This window comes from Rhineura floridana, chromosome 3 (genome assembly GCF_030035675.1).
Source record: "Rhineura floridana isolate rRhiFlo1 chromosome 3, rRhiFlo1.hap2, whole genome shotgun sequence".
NCBI lineage: Eukaryota > Metazoa > Chordata > Lepidosauria > Squamata > Rhineuridae > Rhineura > Rhineura floridana.
This window is the reverse complement of record NC_084482.1, coordinates 144,163,984-144,191,102: the sequence shown is the minus strand read 5'-3', so window position 1 is coordinate 144,191,102 and position 27,119 is coordinate 144,163,984. Positions and strand designations below refer to the sequence as shown.

The following is a 27,119-nucleotide window of genomic DNA, read 5'->3' as shown; positions in this document are numbered from 1 at the left end:
TTACTAAGGATTCTGTATGGTCTGATACGGGAGGAGGTCCATGGGGGTGACACCATGAGCTACCGCGCCAGGTGACACCAACCCTAGTGACACCACTGGAGGGGAGGCCGAAGTTTAGAATTATATCTCTCTATTATCTGCTGTTGTCAATGGGATAAACGCTAGGAATATTACTGTTGGAAAACTAGAATTGTAACAATGTGGATAAAAGCAAATTTCATTTAAACTAAAATTTGAAAATTATTTATTTTCTTACATATTTGTCCTGCTTTTCTTGTTTTATGAAACCCAAGATGGTATACATGTGGTTCCCAGGTGGTCTCCCATCCAGGCACTGACCAGACCTAGACCTGCTTAGCTTTAGTAAGGCGGTGGCCTCATTAGCCTTCCGATAATACCCCAAAACTCAATACACCCCAACAGCATGTGAACTGCCCCAGTTAGTCTTCATTGGTGAGGCATGTCGTAAAATTAGCTAAACGAGGTCAAGAAATCTTCTGTTGACCCAGTTTCGATTTTTTTATAATAATGCATTTGGATTTAGGGCAAATCTACATGCAGGCTTTTTATTATTATTTTATGTGAGTCACTAATTCTGTACACATAATCCCTGCAAGCCACTAGTCCTGTGCATAGACTCTGTCCTCTACTCTTGTCCACAGAGCTGATGTGTGTAATTGCAGGATGTGTATGTATTTCCCAGTCTACGGAAAAAGGATTAATACTGATCGGCAAACATTGTATTGCACTCTTTGTAAAGCTGCTGCTTTCTGTACTAAAGAACTGGACAGGAAGTGTGGTAAGTAAGTTCCTGTGTGAATGTGCCTGATAGCCTGCCCTGCTGTAGGAACTCCAAAGTGTTGACATCACTTGCCCAGAAAAGGCATGCATAACCCTTCTATATTTGAAGAGCTCACGTAAGTAATATAACTAGCTTTGGGGAAGAAAGGAGGACCAGCACTGTCATAAAAAGATTGGAGGAAGAAGCACCTGAGAGGCTAATTCCATCCTTTCAATTTTCTTTGCACTTTTTTAAACCAAGAGAAAATAGAGTTCCAAATCACATGTTGTTGTTTTGGGGCACTTGCTTGTGTGATTTAGGCATAGATAATGTAGAGTGATACATTGTTGCAAGTTTGATGAGGCCAGAGAACTGAACTGCTCTTTATAATCATGACCAGAAGCCTCTTGAAAACATTTGGTTTTTCATTTTTTCTGTTGTGGTTCTTCATCTCCTAAATTAGTTTCTCTTTGTAGTGTGTATAACAGTCATTTTTCAATTACATTTGAAAATTAATTTATGTTATGTTGGGTGGCATGTGTCATTTTCATATTGTACTCTGTTCAGAATAAACTTGTCTCTATAGTCATTGCAACAGTAGATGACTACTGTGATGATAATTGTCAGGAGCTTCCTCATATGGAGTCAGGTCACTGATCAGTCTAACCCAACAGTCTTCAGCCTGTTCAGACCAAAAGCCACCATTAATCCAAACATTCATTTGGAGATCTATTTCTTATTTTTTTTCCATATAACAACACTGCTGTTGTGACCCACCTTAACCTTATTCATGGAATATACGGCTATGGATGGCTATTAGCCATGATGGCTATGCTCTTCCTCCACTGTCAGAGGCAGTATGCCTCTAAATACCAGCTTCTGGCGGGGAGAGTGCAGTTGCACTGATGGGCCTTGGCCTGATCCAGCAGGCTCTTCTTATGTTCTTCTTATGTCCAATAATGGGTCCCAACGCACAAGTTGAAGACCAATGGTCTAACCTACTGCCAACTGTTCCGACTGCTAGCACTAGTCCAAGGTCTCTAGGCAGAGTTCCCAACCTGTCACCTGAGTTATTTACTTGTGAGGCATTGAATCAGGCATGAAAAACTCATGCTGTACCACTTGAACGCATTCTTCAAATTATTTCTCAAAATAACAGCTTTTCTATTCTTTCACCATGATCTCTGCTGTTTTGATTCAGTGTTGATGCTGGGACAGGGATGGGCGAATCGGTCTATTTTCAGTCCATGCACAGCATCCAATTAACTCATTCTATCAGCATAAGGATTTCTGCTTGCGCAACAGAACTTCCCCCATCTCCTCCCAGTCCTTCAGAGCAGATTTGGAGAAGGTGTGGGGTGCATGTGGAGAGAGTGGGAAGATCTTTGCACTGACAGAATGGGTTGACTGGATACTGCCCCATATCACTTTAGCAGGTCTGTTCTGTCCCATTTCTTTATTAATCTGTGGTTTTTAAAAAAGAACAATATTTTAAAAAGCTTTTCTCTCAAAATACACATTTTAAAGGTATTTTTGTTACAAGAGAACTTGCAATTTTAAGGAAATTTGAAAGCTGATGGATAACTGGGTTCTGATCTCTGTGTTAGTCAGGAGGTAAGGATAAGGTCAATTCATGCTGGAATATGGAAAGATTGGGATTTTTGAGGAATTCTGTATTGAAACACACTGGATTGCATTAAAATTACTTAATTTACTTAATGTATTTATAGGTGGATAGGAGAAAGAGAAATTATTAATCTTTTTAAAAAAAAATCAAATCTAGCCAATTTAATGAAATTCTTAAATTTGGCAAATTAGTTATTCACTCTGCATTTTATTCAGACCCCAAAACAAAACAAAATTAAGGACATGGACAATAATAAGCTACTAATAGGTGCATGTGTGTGTAAAAAGCAGAAATGGAAATACTGATTAGTCTTAACTACCTTTTAAAGAAAATATTCCTAAAAGTAAGAACATTCTCATATAGTCCTACACTTTGTGCCTGTATCTCCTTGCTTGTTTCAACTGCCCAGATACACTTTCTTATGTGTGTACTTTTTCCATGATGCAATAGTTTGTCGTGATGTAAGGTGCATATCTTATAAATTCTCTAAAACCAGCCATGAAATGAGGTTGGAATAAGTCAGCCTCCCAAGCATCTTTTCTGTTTGCACTTAGTAGGTAGAGTCCCTTTTAGGAAAGTGAACATGAACCATTTTTTTCTGTTGCAATAAATTTTGTAAAGCTCTAATTTAAATGCCCTGTGTCATGTCACTCTCCTGTGGAGTCTTGTTTCATGCTCTAACACGTCAATGCTATTGAGCATTTATTAGAATATGAACACATGACTGAATAACTGGGTGTCTTCTCTGTCTTTTGTCCAATGACAACTGACAAGAGGGAGCTTATTAGTTTTGATGATGTCTCTTTTACTGAACTGCTGGCATTGTATGAGATATATTTGCCTTGACACTTCTAAAAGAAGAAACGGCATGGAAACCATTAATTTTAGCAATTGTGCAAGTGTGTGCCTGTGTCTGAGTATAACTCCGTCATATTATTGTATTTAGTTAACTGAACTGATAATAAAAAGGTGTCTCTGTGTGGCAAGAAGGGATATGAAAATATTTTAGATTAGTACCCAGTGGTATGAGTGAGAAAGGCCCAGGTGTTTGCTTGTGTAAAGATGAATATTCTCATCATTTGATAGCTTTCTTCCCATTATATTCTATTGTTCCTTGGAGATGAAAGACCTCTTGTGTGAGTTGCCATGTGATGAAAACTTCAAATGACCAGTTGATCATATTGTAATTGCTCTCAATATATAAATAGCATACATTCACATACAGTCAGACTTGTTCTTCAGTTCCTTTGACCTCTTCTCTACCTGCTGGTCAACAGCACCTGAGTTGAAAGTAGAACAGAATAATAGTTGTGAATGTGTCTGCATAATCCCTGAAATATAATTGGCAGAGATGAAGTAATGGGCTGAAAATCTAGGTTGCTTCAGATCCTTGTTCCAATCAAGGATGGTGGTTTGCTATGACCATCAGCCCTTGCACCAAATGAGCTTGGCATGAAATTCAGTGCTTCATCAGGGCAGGCTGTCTTAAACTGAATTACTATAGAACTTAAACCCTTTGGTTTTATTTCCAGAGCCATCTGTTAAGAGTTTTCCCATCAGATTTAATGAGACCAGGAATGAACAAGGAAACTTTGCAATAAACGTAAATTGCATTGCAATGCATATAGAGCATTCCCCATCTTGTACTGGAGCTTTAAAAAATGTTGACAAAGGCTTCATGCCTTTTTGCTCCCCCCCCCAGCATCTTTTTTACAATGAGAAGGGATTTCATGGCCATAGAGACTTTCATTTTCTTCCAAAAGGGTGCAGTTGCTTTGCCATTGTTTTTGTTGTGATCATGCCAATTAAGAAACAGTAATTATACTATCTTGCTGTCATTTTATTCGTGTTGTTGTTATGTGCCTTCAAGTCGATTATGACTTATGGCGACCCTATGAATCAGCGACCTCCAATAACATACGTCGTGAATCACCCTGTTCAGATCTTGTAAGTTCAGGTCTGTGGCTTCCTTTATGGAATCAATTCATCTCTTGTTTGATCTTCCTCTTTTTCTGCTCCCTTCTGTTTTTCCCAGCATTATTGTCTTTTCTAGTGAATCATGTCTTCTCCTTATCTGTCCAAAGTATGATAACCTCACTTTCATCATTTTAGCTTCTAGTGATAGTTCTGGTTTAATTTGTTCTAACAGCCACTTATTTGTCTTTTTTGCAGTCCATGGTATGTGCAAAGCTCTGCTCCAACACCACATTTCAAATAAGTTGATTTTCTCTTATCCGCTTTTTTCACTGTCCAACTTTGACATCCATACATAGAGATCGGGAATACCATGGTCTGAATGATCCTGACTTTAGTGTTCAGTGATACATCTTTACATTTGAGGACCTTTTCTAGTTCTCTCATAGCTGCCCTCCGCAGTCTAACCTTCTTCTGTTTTCTTGACTATTGTCTCCATTTTGGTTAATGACTGTGCCAAGGTATTGATAATCCTTGACAAGTTCAATGTCCTCATTGTCAGCTTTAAGGTTATGTAAATCTTCTGTTGTCATCACTTTAGTCTTCTTGACATTCAGCTGTAGTCCTGCTTTTGTGCTTTCCTCTAACTTCCATCAGCATTCATTTCAAATCATTACTGGTTTCTGCTAAGAGTACGGTATTGTCTGCATATCTTAAATTATTGATATTTCTCCCTCCAGTTTTCACACCTCCTTCAACTTGGTCCAATCCCTCTTTCCGTATGCTATGTTCTGCATATAGATCAAACAAGTAGGGTGATAAAATACACCCCTGTCTCACATCCTTTCCGATTGGGAACCAATCAATTTCTCCATATTCTGTTCCTACAGTAGCCTCTTGTGCAGAGTATAGGTTGTACATCAGGACAATCAGGTCCTGTGGCACCTCCATTTCAAAGCATTCCATAGTTTTTCATGATCTAAACAATCAAAGGCTTTGCTGTAATCTATAAAGCACAGGGTGATTTCCTTCTGAAATTCCTTGGTCCTTTCTATTTTATTGGTAGCCTTCAGAAAAATAAAGTTTCTGGACTGGACAATACAGACTCTTTTAGCATCTTTGAGGACAATTCACACTTGTTTGTTAAGCAAGAATGAAGATGTTGAGTAAATGAAATAGTGACTTGTTCTAGTCTGTTACAGCAAAATAGATGTATCCTCCTCATAGTACCTGTCTGGTCTGTTGTGTCATGAGCTTTTTGCAGATACAAGCGTCATTCATCAGATGCACAAAATAAATCAATGGGAATTAGTTTATCCTCTAGATTGCTTCATTCCATATGCCTCTAACTTTTTTCATTCTTCTTGAAGCATTTGATGAACTATTGCTTATGAAAGATGACAAAATAATAAGAAAGTTTGTCTTAAACATGTTTGCTTTTGTCTTTTTGTTTTTTTTTTCTGAAGCAGCAGCAATGTTTCAAGGTCCTGTGTTAAGTTTGGACAGTTGTGCTTGGAGCTGATTACCTTTATTTATTTATGTATATATTAGATTTATATCCCGCCCAGTAGGAGCCCAGGGTGGCAACAAAACAGGAATAGTATTTAGCCACAACAAGACAGGAATTGTATTTAATTTCTTCCCCTTTTCTCTCCACATTGTACTTAGCTTTACTAAAGAGTGTTTTGGTGGAAGTTATATAGTTGGCATTTGCTGACAATAAGCAAAATATACAAGAGCTGGTTGTAAGCCACTGTTAGAAGTTGTGCTGTGCTAAATTGATTTTAGAAAAACAGCAAAACGTAACCATCCCTCCATAAAGAGATGCACAAACCAACCAAATGTGTACTTCATCAGCTCAATAAAATGGAAGAGTTATTTTTACTATAATGCATATTTCAGTAAGAACATAGTATGGAAACGATTATTTCCTTAGAATTTGGAATCTTTAAAATTTGCTTTCCATTTTTCATATTGTTGCAGTGTTCAGAACCACAAAAGCTGTTTAACATTGCAAATGAACTTCTTCATACAGAAGAAGCTTATGTTAAAAGGCTTCATCTTCTAGATCAGGTAAGTCTTCTACCACATTTTGATTTTTTGAAATATATTAGTTCTTTATTTGCATTCTCCCCTATTCCAAAGACTTGTAGTCAGTCTCATTCAAATATTTTTATGACCCATTACTGCCAGACCAATATTCACCATTCTAGTGGTGGTTGCCTTTCTAGGGTGCTTACTTTTGTCTGCAATAGTTCCCATGATAGCACACTTTACATGAGACGCCACATCCCTCAGACACATGAACCAGCGGTTTCCAGTTGCATCCTCCCCCCGTTGCAGACTGCTGCAACGAATACATGCAGTCAAGCTGTGTCTCTTCCCACAATTGCTCTCTGCACCTGCACTCTGCAGGTGAGGGCCTCCTGCAGATATCATCTTATCAGGAGGTCCGTTCTGTACAATATAGGAAACTGACCTTTGGTGTGGTGGCACCTACCCTGTGGAATTCCCTCCCCTTAAATATTAGACAGGCACCATCTCTGTTATCTTTTCGGCGCCTATTGAAGACCTTCCTCTTTCAGCAAGCCTTTTAAGTTGAGACCTTATCCCAGTCTGCATCTGTGTTGGAATTGCTTTTTAATATGTTTTTAACCCTTTTAAAAAAAATGTCTTTAACCTTTTTTTAAAGATGTCTTGAAAGCTTTTTAAAAAAATGTTTTTAAAGATGTTTTCCTTTAATGTATTTTAAAGTCTGTTTTTATGATGTTTTAAAGTGTTTTTAGTGCTTTTGTTTGCTGCCCTGGGCTCCTGCTGGGAGGAAGGGCGGGATATAAATCAAATAATAAATAAATAAATAAATTGGCCAACACAAACTTACCCATCACTGAATGAATGAACTTTCAGTTGTTTGTTGTTGAACAACAACACCACTACTGGGAATGCATTTCTTTGAAAGACAATGCAGTGCAAGTTATTTCAGAAAATACCCACAATATGAACAGTGTCAGAGAGAAATCCTCTTTTTCCCTAGTAAGGCTACAAATTCATATTTTTAGGCTGCGTCATATCCCATCTCAAAGGTATGAGATTGGCTATTCACACAGTTCCTTCACAATAATCCACCTGCGTGGATATACATATTTTCTGACAGACATTCTCTCCAGATGATCTGCAAAGCATTACAAATGCTCTTAGAGCAAGATGTGGCAGCATTATTGCAGATGAGAGACTCCCAAGCTTAACCCTTTGCCATGCCAGAGAAAACCAAGTGCACTTGTCTAAGGGCAGATGCCCACAAATCAGCAGTCTGAGTTGTTGTTCTCTTCACTTCCACGGGGAGCTTCTTGTGTCTTTGTCATCCCCTTATTCTCTGAATGGCTGACCAATTAGGCAGATCTCTCCCATGCTTAAAGAACCAACATGGCCCAGGAAACATCATGTTCCATCTTGGAAATATCTGTTATAAGGTAACAAAGTCAGTGTCTGCATTCCAGTCTGTAAACACTTCAATGAAATTGATCTCTCCTCATAATGGACCACTTTAGATTCAAAGATTCTGGGCTACAGTAGAACTGCCACTTGAAGCACAAACAATGCTCTGAAACTTGCTTCTAAGGAAAAGTCTGTTCTATCTATCTAACTAGAGTAATGCTTATTCGGCCACATGACTTTCCATATGGCCTTCTTTATTACTTCAGCTCGTAGTCCAGTTACCTTCACTTCCTCCAACTCTGTTAAGTAGGAGGAACACTGGGGGACAAAGCAGCCACCACAGATCATTTCTACATAAATTATATAATAAAATACAAAAAGTTAACCCTGCCAGGACTATGTTCCTGCCCGGTTTTGGTAGCATGTTGCAGACATTTTGTTGTGAAATAATATCGCTCCCTCTATCACCTATGTTTGGTTTTCCAGTACTATTAAGAAGGTAGAATAGAACAAAGGAAACAAATGGGGAAACTGACCATCAGACAGTTTGTGTGAGTTCACACATTCATGATTGTAATGAAGTAATAGCAATGCCAGTTTGTTAACTTAAATATCTGAAATAGCTGTCTCCATTTAAACACTACAGTGTTTTCCTGTCACGTGACCCTAACACAATAATAGTCAATGTTTAGTTATGAATCAAGGAATGGACTTGCATGTATAAATTGATCCTCAGTCTGTGACTAGGTGAGTCTCTTTGGAAGAGCCTGCATTTGCAAGTAAACAACTATCTGCTAAGTGGAAAGAATATAGATTAATGTTTATTGAAGACATGGATAGGCTTTGGAGAGCTTAGATTTACAGGTTTGTTGTAAAGATTATAGAGTTGATAGATCTGAAGACTTGTGAGTCCTCTAAAAGCCAAGTGTCATTAACTCCAAGATTATGGAAATAATGCTCCATGGTAAATAAGCCTTGCTAAAACAGTAAGTAACCATGGAATATCTTATAATAGATTTGTTAAACTGGAATGTTGCCTGTTTCTGTACTAGATTACTTCAGTCTGAACAAGTATATCCAAAAAGTTGGTGGTAGTTATTTTCTTCCTCTAAGTCATATTTATGTATAACAGCTGACTCATTGGTCTGTTGCCTTAAACCAATAGTGCAATATCCAATGCAGAAGTCGGAAAAATATGTTTAGTCCACATTGTAAAGAAACGTTTTCCTTTCTTTCTTTCTTTCTTTCTTTCTTTCTTTCTTTCTTTCTTTCTTTCTTTCTTTCTTTCTTTCTTTCTTTCTTTCTTTCTTTCTTTCTTTCTTTCTTTCTTATCTAGCCAAACGTTAATTAGGAATTACTTGTAGAGTGCCTTATGTTTTGATTTATATCTAGAGATTTTTTTTTATTGGCTTTCACTCTCAAAGGCTGAGAAGCGGCTTTGAAATTAAGCAAGTGGCAGATTTACTGGAAACATATATGTGGCTGCATTTGACTGAGGTGTCCTATTAATAAACTGAACATTTCTCTTGGAAACATCTTTTAAAAACCCCAAAATTACATATCCTGTAGACAACTAGTTGTCAACATCCAACTGCTTAAATTAATATAAATAATATTCTTTTGGTTCTGATATTTGTGGGATTGTTGTGTGTCTGTTTTTCGGTGCAGGTTTTTTGCACTAAATTGTATGAGGCGGGGATTCCACCTGACGTGGTAACAGGAATCTTTTCAAATATTTCTTCCATCTACTGCTTTCACGAACAGTTTCTTCTGCCTGAGCTCAAAGCAAGGATTACAGATGAGTGGTGGGTAAACAAATGTTTATAATTTAGTGTTTACTGGTAACTAAAAATGTCCATTTCTATAATATGCTAGTATAATATGCTGTCTTTAGGCACAGGAAGGGAGCAGTAGCTGGTTACTGGTCTTTCTCATTACCTTTGGCTGCATACATGGAGCTGGCCCCCAGGGAAGCCATCTTCTTTATAGTTCCATTACCAAATCTAGTGCACATGACTTTGGACTGAAGCCTAGGCTGGGAAGTAGAATTGGACCCTAAGCACACAAATGTGTGATGATTGAAACAGTAGTCCATAACAAGGACATCTGCATGGGAGATAGCTATCTGCTTAGTTTTGTGTGACTAATTTAAAACCACAGCCATTTTATTACTATCAGAAATTAGCATGGCTTAGTACAGTGGGAAATACACCCACTCTCCTTTGAAATTTCCTATAAAAAGACATTGGATACTTTGCTTATTGAAAAATGTATGCTTCAGTTGTCAAAAACCTTTGGTCAAGTTCCTGTCCAAAGTCTCCTACTGAAATGCAACTGTCATGGAATAAGATGACAGCTCCTTTTAAGGATCAGAACCTTGTTAAAAGACAGGGGAAAATATGTATAGATTTTTCACAATGAAGCGATCTAAACATGGATGTCCCTCAGAAATATTTATTGCAATTTAGCTTGCTCATGAAGAACATAAATAACATAGATGAATAATGTGTTAGCAATTCCCTGAACGTTTAACAGCTATGAGACCACAGCAGCAGCACATGAGAGGGGCAAGAGAGAAAGCGGCACCCTCCTGGTGATGGTGCTTTACTTGCCAGGATGGGAGGGAGAGCTCTGACTTGGCAGCAGTGTATCTGCACACTTTTGGGGCTACTACTACCAACCAGGTGCCATCCAGTACTCCTATCATCACTGCCTCACCCCACCCTATCTGTCCCCTGGCAAGCAGCTCTGCCAATCCCAAGAGGGTGCCACAGCTGCTCTACACACAGACATACACACACATGCTGCTGCTGTGAGGCTTCCAGCTGATGTGTACTTATTACAGGATAATTTAAAAATTTACTTGTTATTCCAGATAGTTCAATAATAGTAATGCACATTGACAAAGCATGAGTTGTTTTCAACTCATGCTTAATTTTGATAAAAGTAGATTTTCCCCCATATACATCATTTTAATTTGTATAGTATAAGGAAAAAAATCATGACTGCAAATACAGGATATGCGCTTGTTTTTGCTACCTAATACCATCTTCAGGTTTCCATGTTTTTTCTTTAAATATATTTCTTTGTTCTACAGGAATGCAAACCCAAGGCTAGGTGATATCCTTCAAAAACTTGCTCCATTTCTGAAGATGTATGGAGAATATGTAAAGAATTTTGACAGAGCAATGGATATGGTGAACACATGGATGCAGAGATCATCTCCTTTTAAAGACGTTATTCAAAACATACAGGTATAAATCTTTTGAACTTATAGTCCATACCCCGTTGATGTTACACACGAGAGGGAGTGATACCAGAAAAAGCCTCATCCTGCACACTTGTTTGATGGTATTACATACTTGTAGATCACCATTGTAGCCCTACAGCCAGCAAAGACTTTTAGAGGAAACAGCTGGTTTCAGATCACCTGTGATTATACTTCAAGAGCAGCTAGATCTCTGGCCAGCTCATTGGTTTTACACACAGAGTGACTTGTTATAAACAATTGCATGGGCATATGAAGTAGGTATGCATGTCAGGAAAGGTTTCACTTTAAAAAAAAGTTCTTGTTTTGTCCTATGTTATTACTGCTGTAAACTTTTAATTGAAGCTGACAGCTAAGGAAAAATGCAAAATCAATTTAATCTAGACTGCAAAGGAAAAATCTTCCCTGAACAATCCACACCTTCAATGAAGAAAGGAAGATTTGGGAGCGCACTCCAGATTCTTTCTTTGATGTTAAACCTCCTGATGTCAGATTGACAGGTGGGCAGGCCCACATACCTGTTAAAACGGCTCACTGGGGGGGGGAGTTTAGATTTTGCTGAATTGTGGACCTTGCTGAATCATGTCCCCTTAGCTGCTGAAATCTGTTTCTTACTGCCATCCCACTTAAGACTGAACTAGCACCCTTGAGCTGACTGAAACACAGCTAACTGTCATTATGGAGATTCCTCCATCTGCTTGCTACACAATGTTTCAGAAGGCTACATGTGTCAGTTGTGCTCTAGTATGCCACAAAAGCTTGGAAACTTATCATATTTGGCCCCAGATTGCATTGCAGTCTATGTACCTTCATTAATAGGAAATGAATTTCCAGAAGATAGATGTTATTTCTTCTGACCTTTTTACAACTTAAAAATGGAGCATTAATGTAGACATGGACCATCACTCATTGTTTATGCCTGAGATTCCATGCAAAACTCTTGAGATTTTCTTTGTGCAGTATTTACAGTAAAGGCATTTTGTAATTACTATAATGTTATAACAACACAGGAAAAAAGAATCATGAATCATGAATATTGATTACCTTGTAATGTTACTCTTTTAAACCACCCTTATAGTTGAAACTAAAAAAAATACTAATGATTCTCAAATGCCCCTGGTAGATTAATGATGATTATGACATTAGGATTATTACAAGATTATGACATTAGGATGTCACAAAACAATTTGTATTCTGATGTAAGCATTAAGTTTAATACAAAACAATGGTGTTTTTATAATTTGTTTTGTTCTAAATGTGTAACATAAATTTCACAGTATGCTGTCTTTATTCCCAGTTTGCAAGTAATGGTAAGACACATCATTACTTAGCACGAGCAAGCAAAGGTGCAGATTCCCAGAGAGAAGCTCCTCCTCTTGTCCTGCTGCTGCCACACTGCTGTGAGTTAAGCTATGGTTTGACTTAGCATTATATCTGAACCTGGGCTCATGGTTTTTCTTTCCTAGCCAAACCATGAACCATACAACCATGGCTGCAGATTATCATTTGTCTGGAGTGAAATAACTACAGTACTAGGACCAGAGGAGGACAAAGCAGCTGTAACTCTTTTCTCTGGGAACCACATATTTGCTAAGCCATCGTTTGCCTTAATGTTACAACCAAACTGGGTGGTAATATACTACAAGATGGTTAAGACAAACCTGGACTTGATTAATGGCTTCCATCTTAATTAACTTGTTGACTTTGGGTTGAATCCAGTGTTAATTCCACTGAGAGTAGACCTATTTAAATTAATGGGCATGTTTATTTAGGTCCATAAATTTCAGTGGGGCTTCTCTGAGTAGAACTTTGTGCTTGTTTGTTTTGTGATATTACTAAGAAATTATTTCTGCCTTTATTCTAAGAAACAAGAAAGGAACATGAAATGTTTAGGAGAGGTGGGAAGGGACTGCTGTGGTGGACCGAGCCTGGGTTGAAACTAGGGTATCAATAAGAGAAGCTGACTATAACGTTGGCCCTAGATCTAGCACAAGATATTAACTAAATGCAATTTCCTTTCCTCTCCCTTTCCTTTTTATTATGGTGATTTGTATATCTGAAAGTAGTTTTTTACCTTGCAATGATTGCCACTGCCTTTATGACCATTTTAAAAACCAACAAATGAAGCACATGGATGAACATCTGTTTAAAATCTTAATCTGTTTTGCAGATTTAAAGACCAATATCAGCTTCATAAAATGGTTTAAGTACATGGATATGGCAAGGTTTTTGTTTTTGTTTAGAAAATCAGCCAGATCATTTTTTTTTCTGGATTACAGAAACAAGAAATATGTGGAAACTTGACATTACAGCATCATATGCTGGAACCTGTACAGAGAATTCCACGCTATGAGCTTCTTCTGAAGGATTATCTTAAAAAACTTCCTGAAGAGTCACTAGACCGAAAAGATGCTGAAAGTATGTACAGTTTTCATCCGTATGATCTGGAATGGTCAGCTTATTATTTGTGGGGGACTATCCATAAAGTATGCATCATGTTACAGTCTTTAAAAATTAAACCTTTTCCTCTTTTGTCATAACTCAACAACATCCTGTGATTGATGAGTTTCTATTGCAAGCCTGTTAAACCAAGGTCTTGTAATTTATTTTTTTACTTTATTTTTTAATGTACAGCACCTAGTACTTTCACCTCTCCTGTATCCATGTTTGTAACGTGGATACAGGGATGCAAGCAATCTGGTATAGAGGTGTAACAGATCCTTTGGGCAATGCAAAATACCAAAGCAACTCAACCTTCCAAATTATCTAAGGTTTATTAAGGTTTAAGGTTATAAACAAAGCACAACAACCAAGAACAATATATGAGATACTTGGCCATCAGCATTTCATCACATCAAATAGGACAATTTCAGTAACAATATAAAATCACATTTCCATCCAGGGCCATCAAGCTATATCTGTCTCTCCAGGTCTTTTCCAACAATTGTGTCTGTCTATAAAAGTCACGTGTTGATAGCGGTTGCCAATCATGGTATCTCACAGAAATGTGTTTAATAAAGCTTAGCCATGTGGTTTTTTTTTAAAAAAAATATGTTTTTAAGATGTTTTAAAATATTTTTTAGTGTTTTAGCGCTTTTTTGCCACCCTCGGCTCCTCCTGGGAGGAACGGCAGGATATAAATTTAATAAATAGTACATGCCTAATTCATTGTGATAAGGATACTAACAAATAAATTGTACTTGTGGTAGTAAAGCCTCTTATACCAGTTGGCTGAACTGGCATGATGACACAGAATGTCTCCTGACATTTGAGCTGCTTAAGGAACAGAACAGCATGCCATCCAGCTTTTGTGTGAGAATGGAAGGCTGCTGTTTGGGTGGGGTTTCAACTTTACACAGACTTTAGAGACAGAAGTAGATTTGAGAGGAAGACTCAATGTTGGGGAGATGTCCTTGGAAGTCTGGAAACTAAGGAGCAGGGAGTCAAGAGGTGATGGGTCTGGAGAATAGGCAAGGGAATGAAAAAGGAATCACAATGGCTTACTGGGGTTGCTAGGTTTAGAACCTTAAAGTGATTGATTGGTACTAATCTTCTTCTTCAGGGAGGGGGAATTTGTGACCCCCAGATGCTGTTGGACTCCAAATCCCATTGGCTCCAGCCAGCATAGTCAGGGATCAGGGATTGTGGGAACTGTATTCCAGCAACTTCCTGGGGGACATAGGTTCCCCATCCGTGATCTGGTTGATTTATACATCTATATCTTTTTAATGCCTACAATACATTGTTCTACAGTTTGTAAGGAATGTATCTTTGGCATTTTTTCTGAGTGCAGTAGTTGAATGAAAGGTTCTGGCTGCTCAAAAGTTTTCAGCCTAATTCATGTCATTCCCCCCCACACTCACACACACGTAGAGACTCATCATGTTGTGGGTCACAGAAGCAAGCCATCCTCTGTACCTTACTACATGCTCAGTCTGACTTGATCTGCTTAATATGTCTAGCTGGATCAAAGTCTAGCATGATATAAGTTCCCTGAAGTTTTCCTTCCACAAAACAAACTACAGACAAAAGGAACTGCAGTGCTATATGCTGATTCTGGCCATCTGAAGATAAGTATTTGCTAGAGCCAGCTCTGTTCTTAATAATGAAGGTATGCCGGTGAAGCATATAAGGCATACATTGTGTTTCAGACATGAAGCTTCAGGGAGGTGTTGAGGCTAGGGTTGGACATGGAAAACCTATGTTAATCCTGACTGTAATTTAAGGAACAACAATTCCTGTTCCTGCAAGCATGAAAAGGAAGTTGTATAGAGATATAGGGCTGTGCCTGAGCAAAATACCTGTTCATATATTGCAATTTACTGCGTCTGAAGATTTGTGTATATAAAAACTTTATTCTCCTTGACACTGTTGACTATTGTACACTATCTATTTAATTTTTTAAAAAACTGTGCTATATTAAATGCAATGCTCTTACATGAACACTTGACCTCTACAAGTACAGGAATATGATGCAATGTGTTCCTCCTTACAAATCTGTCATTTTTGTGCAGCAGGGTTTTTGCAGTAAAGTTGTACACATTGGGGAACAAAAACTGCACTATTAACTGAAAATAATCTTGAGAATGTAAAACTGCTACTGCCTTTATTGCAGAATCATTGGAGCTAATTTCTACTGCAGCAAACCATTCAAATGCAGCCATCCGAAAGATGGTGAGTAGAAATTTTATAACTGAATCATCATCTAAGCCATTAACTGAGATGCCTGTTTTGAACCAGTGGTTTTCTCATTACCACATGTTGCCTTAATGATGGTTTTCATACTGATTCAAACTTTCTAGATAAGCTGAAGTATAAATCAGCACCTTTCTATATTTATTCTTATTTATATGTGTGTGTGTGTTTGTTTATTTTGGCCTTTTCTCTCACACTGCTGGTACTAATTACCAATATTGTATGTAGCTATTCTCAGAAGTTTTTCTTTTGTTCTCTTTTCTGTATATTCTAAAATTGCCCATAAGACGTAGCTTGTTTAAATATCCAGCCATTGTTCTTGCAAATGAAATGGGCCAATTAGAGCATTTGACCCAATGATACAGTTGTGTGGCATAGCAATTGTCCATGATCCTAATGACCATTTGGGAGCAGGAAATATCCTGGTTATTAGGCCAATTACTGCATAGTTCACAATGAGCTTATTCACACTGGCAAGTGCACGTTTTCCTGAGGTTCATCCCCGCTATGGATAATGCCAAGTGAAATAAGAGCTGAACTGAAATTTAAAACCATATTTCTACTATTAAGAAGGCATTTTTAAAAGGAGCAGGTTCATAACTGGAGATCCTGTAACTTGTGAAGAAATGTGGCTCGGATGGATTAAGTGGTAAATCATTTCCTTTGCATGCAGAAGGTTTCATGTTCAATTCCTGGCATCTCCAGGTAGAGCTGGGAGAAACTCCGACCTGAAACCCTGGATAGCCACTTCCAGTCAGTGTAGACAGTACTGATTTGGATGAACCATTGGTTTGTTTCAGCATAAGTCAGCTTCCTATGTTCCTAACAGCAAAAATGGCAAAATAACAAACCCAGTATTTTTGTGAGCTGAGCACTAGGCTCTTTAGGGAGTAAATTATATATATAAAACTTCTATAGACATATAAATTAGGTGAGAGTGCTCTCCCAGATGATTTAGACCCAGGACAGAGAGAGCCTTGCTAAATTCAGGGCAAAGAATGCTGAGGAAGAAAGTCAGGAAGCAGTGAGATTATGCTGTGTCAGAAAGGAGATGGCTGGGTTAGCCCATAATTCAACAGAATAACATATATTCTTTTAGGCCAGGGGTAGGGAACCTGTGGTCCTCCAAATATTGTTGGTCTCCAACTTCTAGTCATCCCAGCCAGAATGGCTCATTGCCAGGTATGATGGGAGCTGTAGTCCAGCAACATTTGGAGGGCCACAGATCCCCCACCTGTTTTAGATAGCATTTGGTATCTGTTGGTGCCTTACAGAACTGATTATGTAATAAGAGTGCAATCCTATACATGTCTACTCAGAAGTAAGTGCCACTGACTGCAGTGGGGATTACTCCAGGTAAATGGGTATAGCATTGTGGCCTTGATGTTATAATGAACAATACTGAGATGATCTCTATAAAATCCCAGCTTTGTGTATGCTTTTATTTAATAAAATCATCCTGCTTTCTCTTGAAAACATTTTGAAGAAAATACAAGGCTTATTGTAGATGGCATATGTTTACTTGTTTAATTTTACCTTGCCTTTTGTTTAAATTTGACTTGCATATCTAGTACTGGCTCAGCATCCCTACAACAACACTTGTAAGAAATAATTATAGACAAAGTTTTAAATTAAGCCACTTGTTTCTCAGTCTGGGCATTCTTTACAGGAAGTAGTTGTGGCGTCTTCTCTTTCTCAGACTCACGTGTCAGGGCTCTTTTTTCTTCCCTATTGAGACATCATTGTTCTTGCTGTTTGGGTGTTTCAGACATTTGCTGATATTGGAATACTTCTAAATGCTATCTTCTTCTAGAAACCACCTGTTTGTGTGCAAAACTGAACTCTAGCATGACAAGCCCTATCGTTAGACAGAGGGAGGCAACAGTCTTAGGCAGTGGATGCCTGGGGGGAGGAGGGGAAGGGACAACACTGGCTGTTCTCCCTTCCTCCCCATCCTTGTGAGGCAGAATGGTAAATGAAGATAGAGCTCTGTCTGCGTAGTGGCCTGCTATGTACCCTGTAAACTAGCCTGGAGCTCTTGGGTGCGGTGGAGGATGCTGGCTCATTGTGTTGAAGTAAGATTCAGCTGCCTCTCCAGTCAGCTTCTGTACTGCCATCTTGCTGTCATCCTGTCCTTTGCTTTAGGCAGCAAAATGTGTTGGGATGGCCTTACTGAACTGTGCTCAGTAGCTGCATTTTCCAGTAGGTGCATGTCAGTTTTTCAGATGCTTTGAGATGAGAACAAAATTGGTTGAGAAGCCAGACACAGATTATCATTGCATTTAATATTAAATTAGTAAACATAACTGTCATTGCTGAGAAAAGACTGAGGTTAAAATGAATCTGAAACTGAATTTGAAATTAATAGGAGGGTAATAGCTTTATAAAGGGCAACTAAAATATCTCAAAATATTAAGGAAGCCTTCAATTTCTACAGAACATTTATGGAGGGTAGATACTGAGCAAAAAAGCAAAATGATTTTGGCAGGGAAATAAGCATTGCATGATGGAAAAGTCTGCAGTTTATAACAGTCAACAATGAGTGTAAGAAGTGTTAGTCAAACATGAACATAAGAACATAAGAAGAGCCTGCTGGATCAGGCCAGTGGCCCATCTAGTCCAGCATCCTGTTCTCACAGTGGCCAACCAGATGCCTGGGGGAAGCCCGCAAGCAGGACCCGAGTGCAAGAACACTCTCCCCTCCTGAGGCTTCCGGCAACTGGTTTTCAGAAGCATGCTGCCTCTGACTAGGGTGGCAGAGCACAGCCATCATGGCTAGTAGCCATTGATAGCCCTGTCCTCCATGAATTTGTCTAATCTTCTTTTAAAGCCGTCCAAGCTGGTGGCCATTACTGCATCTTGTGGGAGCAAATTCCATAGTTTAACTATGCGCTGAGTAAAGAAGTACTTCCTTTTGTCTGTCCTGAATCTTCCAACATCCAGCTTCTTTGAATGTCCACGAGTTCTAGTATTATGAGAGAGGGAGAAGAACTTTTCTCTATCCACTTTCTCAATGCCATGCATAATTTTATACACTTCTATCATGTCTCCTCTGACCCGCCTTTTCTCTAAACTAAAAAGCCCCAAATGCTGCAACCTTTCCTCGTAAGGGAGTCGCTCCATCCCCTTGATCATTCTGGTTGCCCTCTTCTGAACCTTTTCCAACTCTATAATATCCTTTTTGAGATGAGGCGACCAGAACTGTACACAGTATTCCAAATGCGGCTGCACCATAGATTTATACAACGGCATTATGATATCGGCTGTTTTATTTTCAATACCTAATTATCCTAATTATTGCTAGCATGGAATTTGCCTTTTTCACAGCTGCCGCACACTGGGTCGACATTTTCATCGTGCTGTCCACTACAACCCCGAGGTCTCTCTCCTGGTCGGTCACCGCCAGTTCAGACCCCATGAGCGTATATGTGAAATTAAGATTTTTTGCTCCAATATGCATAATTTTACACTTGTTTATATTGAATTGCATTTGCCATTTTTCCGCCCATTCACTCAGTTTGGAGAGGTCTTTTTGGAGCTCTTCGCAATCCCTTTTTGTTTTAACAACCCTGAACAATTTAGTGTCGTCAGCAAACTTGGCCACTTCACTGCTCACTCCTAATTCTAGGTCATTAATGAACAAGTTGAAAAGTACAGGTCCCAATACCGATCCTTGAGGGACTCCACTTTCTACAGCCCTCCATTGGGAGAACTGTCCGTTTATTCCTACTCTCTGCTTTCTGCTTCTTAACCAATTCCTTATCCACAAGAGGACCTCTCCTCTTATTCCATGACTGCTAAGCTTCCTCAGAAGCCTTTGGTGAGGTACCTTGTCAAACGCTTTTTGAAAGTCTAAGTACACTATGTCCACTGGATCACCTCTATCTATATGCTTGTTGACAATCTCAAAGAATTCTAATAGGTTACTGAGACAGGACTTTCCCTTGTTGTTGTTGTTGTTATTGTTATTATTATTATTATGTTCTGCCCTTCCTCCCAGAAGGAGCCCAGGGCGGCAAACAAAAACACTAAAAAATCTTTAAAACATTTTTAATAGTTTTATTTGTGCAATAATGATCATCAATAATAAATATAATCTTACTCAAAAGAACCCCTAACTCTTCCCCTCCCCCCCCCAGACATTCCATGTAAAGGTAAAGGTGTCCCCGCACTTATAGTGTGAGTCGTTTCCGACTCTTAGGGTGACGTCTTGCGACGTTTACTAGGCAGACCATATATATGGGGTGGGTTTGCCAGTTCCGTCTCCGGCCTTTCTTTACCCCCCAGCATATGCCGGGTATTCATTTTACCGACCACGGATGGATGGAAGGCTGAGCGGACCTCGACCCCTTTTACCAGAGATTCGACTTCCTCCTTCCATTGGAATCGAACTCCGGCCGTGAGCAAAGCTTCAGCTGCGTTACCACCGCTTACCACTCTGCATCATGGAGGATCCATCCTCAGAGCTCTATAATTGCCACCTTGGTAACAGCATTTGTATGTTAGCAGCTGATGAAGGCGGAAGCTGAAACATTTTGTTAATACAATAAAAACCTCTGTTTGGTTAATCACAATTACGTTCATATATATATATCTCATTCACAAAAAGGTAAGATATTTAACAAGTTATGTGTAAGTATTGTGGTCAATTGCAGGCTTTAGTTAATGTCATGTTCATTGTCTCAGCAAGTTACTCCAGAGATGGCCATGAGTTGATGGAGGTGTCCTAGACATGTTGCCTCTAATATGTTGAATAAAAATGTACCACATTTCCTCAAAGTCATCTTTGTTTGATGTGTCTTTTACAGCCTTAAGTTGCTTAGAGAGTTTTTCCATAAGTGCAGTGGTCCATATTTTTTTCATACCAAGCCTCCAGTGTCAGGTTAGCAGCTGTCTTCCAATTTTGAGTTAAGACCTGTCTGGTGGCTACCATAAAAAGGGTTAATAATTCTTTAAACAATAAGTCCTTTAAATCTCCATTAAACAAGTTCAGTAATGTTAGCCTGGGATCACAAGGAACCTTCTGACCTGTAATAAGACTTGCTTCATCTATTATTAAGGTCCTGAATCATCGGACCTTGTCACAGGTCCACCACATGTGGAAATAAGATCCCAGTTACTGGCAACCTCTCCAACATAGTGGGTTTGAATTTGGATTTATTTTATGACATCTGAGAAATGTCTAATGCCATCTATGAAGTGTCTTTATGCAATTTTCTTTCATTTTTTCTGATACAGATTTTAATGGCTGTTTTTCCCAAAGTTTGTGCCATTCAGCTGGTTGAATTGTACAGTTCAAATCTGATTCCCATAGTGATTTTAAAGAGTCCAGGTTGCCTGTCATTACATCACAGAGAATTTTATAGATATGTGATAGTAATTTTTTTGATGTGTATGTACTGTTTAAAAGTAGCTGTTCTATTGGTTTGAGTGGTCTGATGGCCTGAGATCTCACTATAGGATTAGAGGCAAAATATATTATTTAGCGAATTGTCAGCCAGTCTGTCTGTGAGGTTCCTAGTTTTTCTTTTAGTTGAGCACCTGTCAGTGGAGTCTGCCTATATATAAGTCCCAAACTGTATATAGATCTTTTTGTTTCCAGCCATTAAATTGTTGTTCCCTAGTTTTGTTATAAAACATGGGATGATGGCAAAAAGGTACAAGAGAAGAGATGGCTGGAGCCAGACATTTAATCCAAGCAGTCCAGACCTGAAGGTTTGCAAATGCAAAAGGATTTAAAATATTTTTTACAGGGTGGTGCATCAGAAATGGAAGAGCTGCTGCCTGTTTTCTGTTGAAAGAGTCGAGCTCCAGTGAGATCCACATACATTGCTGTGGATGTTTCATCATTAAAAGTGTGCAATGTATATGGACTGTGTCATGATACCATGTCAAATTTGGTACTCCAAGTCCTCCCAATTTTGTTGATTTATATAAAACATTATTCCTAAGTCTTGCTTTCTTGTTTTGGTGGATAAAATTATTTATTAATTTTTGCCATTTTTTCAGTATTTTTATGTCAATTCGAAGTGGAAGGACCTGACATAGAAAACTGAAACATGGCAATACTGACATTTTTACAGCGGCTATCCTACCTAACCAAGAAAGCTGAAGATTGTTCCATTTTTTCATGTCTAGTTTAACAGATCTTACCAAGACATCAAAATTCATTTCCTTCATCATTTTCCATTTTTTTGTAATAAGTACACCAAGGTAGGACATAATTTAATTTTAGATAATTTGTGTAGATGTAATTGATCAGGCAATAATACATTAATATTCAGCATCTCAGATTTTTTGTAGTTAATTTCCATTCCTGATACACCACCATAGTCTGCAATTCCTTTGAGTGCTGCTGGTAGTGAAGACAATGGATTTTCTAACATTAAAGCAACATCATCTGCGAAGAGATTTGCTTTATATATTGAATCTGTGGATTTTATTCCCTGTACTAATTCATTCTGGCCAATTTTATTTGCCATAAGCTCCATAGAGGACAAAAAGCAGGGGTGACCGAGGGCATCCCTACCTTGTGCCTTTCTCAATGTTGAATTTAGCTGTGTCCCAGCCATTTAGTTGAATAGAGGCTTGGCTGCCTTGATATAGGTATTTTAAAGCCATCATGAATTCCTTTTTATGACATTTTTTATGATAAAGCATATAGGAAATCCCAACTTAATTTGTCAAATGCCTTGCTAAAGTTAAGCGAAAGTATAGAGACATGCTTTTTTGTCTGTCTGGCATAGTAAATTATGTTTATTAATTGTCTAATTGGGTCAGCTATGTGTCTGCCCCTAATGAAGCCAACTTGGTCTATAACAGTAGGTAACATCAAAGCTAGCCTGTCTGCCAATATATTGCTAAAAAAGTTTGCAGCTTGATTTATAGGGGCTATAGGTCGGTATGAATTCATTCATTCATACTTGTGTTGGGTCCTTTCCTGGTTTTAAGAGAATAACTAAACATGATTCCTGCCAAGTGTGTGGTATAGGTCCATCTGGCACTATAGAATTAAATAAAGTTTACAGTTTGAGTTTTAGTTCTTTGAAGACTTTATAAAATTGTGATGTGAATCCATCTAAACCTGGTGCCTTGGCTGGTTTCATGTTTTTGAAGGCTTTATCGATGTCCTCATCTACAGTTTGCTCTATCAGGTAGTGTTGTTGATCTATGTCTAATTTTTTAAAATTTGCATCACCCAAATAGGCCTTGATATTAATTAATAAATTCTATCAATTAATCTTGTTTTGTATAAATCAGTAAAGAATGCTTGAAACCTTTCTCCTATTTGTTCTGTTGTGTATAACTGCTGTCCTGTGGATCCTTATATATTTGTAATCCTATTTCTTGTGATTTCTTTTTGAGTTTATAGGCTAAAATTTTGGAATTTTTATCACTTTGTTCATAATATTTTTTATTAGTAAACTGTATAGCAGTTGCAATTTCCCCAATTTCTAGATTTGCCAATTCAGTCCTTTTTTGAAGCAATATCCTATAGATCCGTTTACTGCCTGTTTGTTTATGATTGTTTTAATTTCGTTTTGGAGTCTAGTTCTTGAAGCCTCTCTTGTTCTTTTTAGATGAGCATATTCACTTATCAGATGACCCCTCATTACTGCCTTCATTGAGTCCCAAATTATAGCCTTGGATAACTCATTGGTGTCATTTATTGTGAAGTAATTATTAAGTTCCTCTTTCATTTTATCCACTATAGGTCTGTTAAGTAATAAAGAAGAATTCAGTTTCCATGATATAGTCTTTGGAGGGAGGGTTCATTAAATGTACAGTGGCTACAACAGGGACATGATCTGAGGGACCTGAAGAACCTATATAGGAGGAAAGTATTTGTCCAGCCAGATATTTTGTGCTTAATAAGTAATCTATCCTCGTGTATGAATTGTGTCTGTGGGAAAAATATGTGTAATCTAATTCTGAAGGATTTTTTCCTCGCCATATATCTATCAGATCAGCAGCATCAAGAATATCTTTTAAATTAGAATCTTCACAAATCACAGTCTTTCTCGGTTTTCCTCTCCTATCTTTTTTTGCATCACTGATCCAATTTAAATCTCCGCCAAGAATCATAGTTCCTTTTGCAAATTGTGTAAGCGATTGAGGAGTTTGTTGTAAAAATTCTCGTTGACCATTATTAGGGCTATATATGGAATAGTTATTTTGACAGTTTGTATTAGTCCCTTAATAAAAATAAATCTTCCCTTAGGGTCAATTAATGTATCTTGCACCATTAGGCCCAAACTGTTAACAGTCCATATTGCCACACCTCTAGCCTTGGAGGTGCCTGGGGCCATATGCCATTCGCCTATGTGTAAGGGATCAAAGTTTTAAATCTGGATTTTTGGGGGATGAGTTTCTTGCACCATTATAATTTCTGGAGCTTCTTTTTTTTAATGTAAACCATACTCTTCTCCTCTTAAGAGAATTGCCCATACCATAAATATTCCACATACAAACCTTCGACCCATAATATTAATGTTAGAATTAGTGTAGACCCACCCTTTCCATTAATTAGTAATATAAAACACATAGCAATAAGCCACAGGCTTGGTTTCCTCAAACGCTAAGAGAGACCTTTATCTGCTAAAACTGACCAACTTACAGCCCTCAAGAGTGATGTTTGGTCTCTTGAACTGCTGAAAGAAATCAAAAATTGTTTAGCACTAAATTCCAGTGACAGTCCAAGTATACAAATGAATATATATAGCAAAGATACACATAGAATATGCTCCCCTTCAGCACTGAACAACCCTCCCCCCTCAATTTCCCCCCAACAAACAAGGCTCCCTCCACAGACTCGGTATAACCCCAGAGTCTGTCCATTCCCTCAGGAGAGGCAATGATGGATAGGCAGTTTAGGTAGAGAGGATGCTTTTACCACCTCCGCCCCACCCCATACCGCTATTATTGCTATCCTCTGCACATAGGGTTGCCAGGTCGGAGCCATCCAAAAACCTGAGAAAATGGGGGCGGGCCCTAGTGACGTCACGGGGCGGGCCCTAGTGATGTCACGGGGCGGGCCCTGGTGACGTCATTAAGCATGATACATTGTATCAACCACAGTTGCTTGGAGCATGCCATTCAAAAGAAATTCTCTGGAGATTAAAATAGAAATCTTACCTAAAATAGGGTGTTCCTAGGTCCATCTGAAGTGAGAAGGTCATTCTTTCTCACAAGCTTAGGGTGATGCAAAATGGAAATGGACTGCCTTCAAGTTGGTCCCAGATAGGGTCTTCATGGTAAGCAGTATTCAGACAGAGGTGGTTTACTATTGCCTTCCTCTGAGTCTGAGAGGCAGTGACTGGCCCAAGGTCACCCAGTGAGCTTCATGGCTGTGTGGGGATTCGAACCCTGGTCTCCTAGGTCACAGTTCAACACCTTTAGGGAACATTTAATCTAGCTTCCTTGCTTCTGGCAAGAAGGGTTTACATGCCCTCAGGCCAGGCCATTATAGAAAGAAAGGAGCTTAGTGTTGCAGAGATGTTAGATGGGAGCACAGATGGATGCTCCTGAAGGCAGCAACTGTAAACATGCTTATTAAGGAACTAAGCCCCATAGAACTCAACAGGACTTACTTCTGAGTAGATATAGTTTGGATTGTGCTGTTAGTAATGTTTGACTAGGGATCCTCTGCAAAGACATCCATATCCAAGCAGGGTTGACAACCCCCTGCATGGAATGCCCTGGCCTTATCTTTTAATGTGGCTGCTCCAAACTTCTTTACAGATTTGACCCTTCACTTCAGAAAGAGGTCTGAGAAATGTGTAAGAGAAAGAAGATTCTCTACCCTTTCTGTCTACTCTGTGGGGTGCTATAAACTCACTTGGACAGCCAATCCAATTCCAGTGAGTAATAATTGACAGAGAGAAAACACCCATGGTTTGGTCTACCTTCACAGGCAGCAGCTTGGGAACAACAACTGCAGCCACACTTTCAAATATGTGAATTCTCTTTTACCATTAGTGGGCAAAAAACAAACCATCATGCAACCAACAAGGCACATCATCAATGGGTTTTAGGGGTTTAGTTGACCACATGGAACCACTGTTGTTGCTTCTATGGATGTAAGGGAGGAGGGTCAAAGGTACATGAAATGCAAACAGAAAATGAAAAAAGACAGTGATGCTTCCCTAAATGCAATACCATACCAACCACAGCAACACATACCAAAGGGTCAGCGTAACCCTTCAACTTCTGGGTAGAACTCTTACTAGGACATTAGGGACATTTCTTGGGAGGTGCAGTTCTGATGCCTTCTAGTTTACTTGCTTCTGGCAAGAAGGGTTTACGTGCCCTCAGACTTGGCCATTATTGGAAGAAAGGAGTTTAGTGTTGCAGAGATGTTAGATGGGAGCACAGATAGATGCCCCTGAAGGCAGCAACTGTAAACATGCTTATTAAGGAACTAAGCCCCATAGAACTCAATAGGACGTACTTCTGAGTAGATACAGTTGCAGCCATGTTAAGGACAAGGGAGGACATTCTAGGCAAAACAGACAAATTATTGGGTGTTAGAACAAATTAAACCAGAACTGTCACTAGAAGCTAAAATGATGAAACTGAGGTTATCATACTTTGGACACATCATGAGAAGACATGATTCACTAGAAAAGACAAGAATGCTGGGAAAAACAGAAGGGAGTAGAAAAAGAGGAAGGCCAAACAAGAGATGGATTGATTCCATAAAGGAAGCCACAGACCTGAACTTACAAGATCTGAACTAAATAGGACTTACTTCTGAGTAGATATGGTTGCAGCTATGTTAAGGACAAGGGAGGGCATTCTAGGCAAGCAGTTGGCAATCACAATTATACAATTATACAATTACCTCTAGTATTAAGGTAAAGGTAAAACTGGGACAGAAATAAAACCAACAGCACCAGGTTACAAACAATTTTTTTATTAACAAACACTATCTTTAAGAGAACAAAGGCAGGTTACATCACCAATCAATCTGCTAATCATAATCCAATTGCTAGTCCCAACCAGAGTAGAGACCCACTGAAGCAATGAAATTGCAGCTGGTTTTAGACATTTATCTCTCTTACAAAAGAGAAGTGGATGACATCTAAGGGATGTTTTCAACCATTATAAACATTATAAACAGTATTACTCTTTATAAAAGAAAAACAGAAAGAATGAACAAGGTGCTTTCACTGTAGGGCAGGCTCCATTGTGTGTGTGCATGATGTTTTATTTATATGTACAGTCAGAGAATGAATTTGCTATTAGTATATAGGATTTTGAACAAGGGTCTGGAGCCAGGTTTTTAAGGACACAATCCTGTTCTCGGTATCCTCCAACTGTGCAGCTTTAGGAAGTAGCAGAAGCCTTACTATGCAGGCAGATCTTGAGATATGCTGCCAGAATAGCGCATACCAGCA

At 38.7% G+C, this 27,119-nt stretch overlaps 1 protein-coding gene across 3 annotated transcripts in view; it reads left to right on the top strand.

The window, feature by feature from the left end:
• Positions 1-27,119, top strand: part of FGD3 (FYVE, RhoGEF and PH domain containing 3) — a 200,714-nt gene that overhangs the window by 115,758 nt on the left and 57,837 nt on the right. For all 3 annotated transcript variants that reach the window (XM_061618205.1, XM_061618204.1, XM_061618206.1), the window contains exons 5-9: positions 6,306-6,395; positions 9,426-9,562; positions 10,855-11,011; positions 13,305-13,443; positions 15,641-15,699. In XM_061618205.1, coding sequence (XP_061474189.1) covers positions 6,306-6,395; positions 9,426-9,562; positions 10,855-11,011; positions 13,305-13,443; positions 15,641-15,699 — 582 coding nt within the window. The remainder of the gene's footprint in view (positions 1-6,305; positions 6,396-9,425; positions 9,563-10,854; positions 11,012-13,304; positions 13,444-15,640; positions 15,700-27,119) is intronic.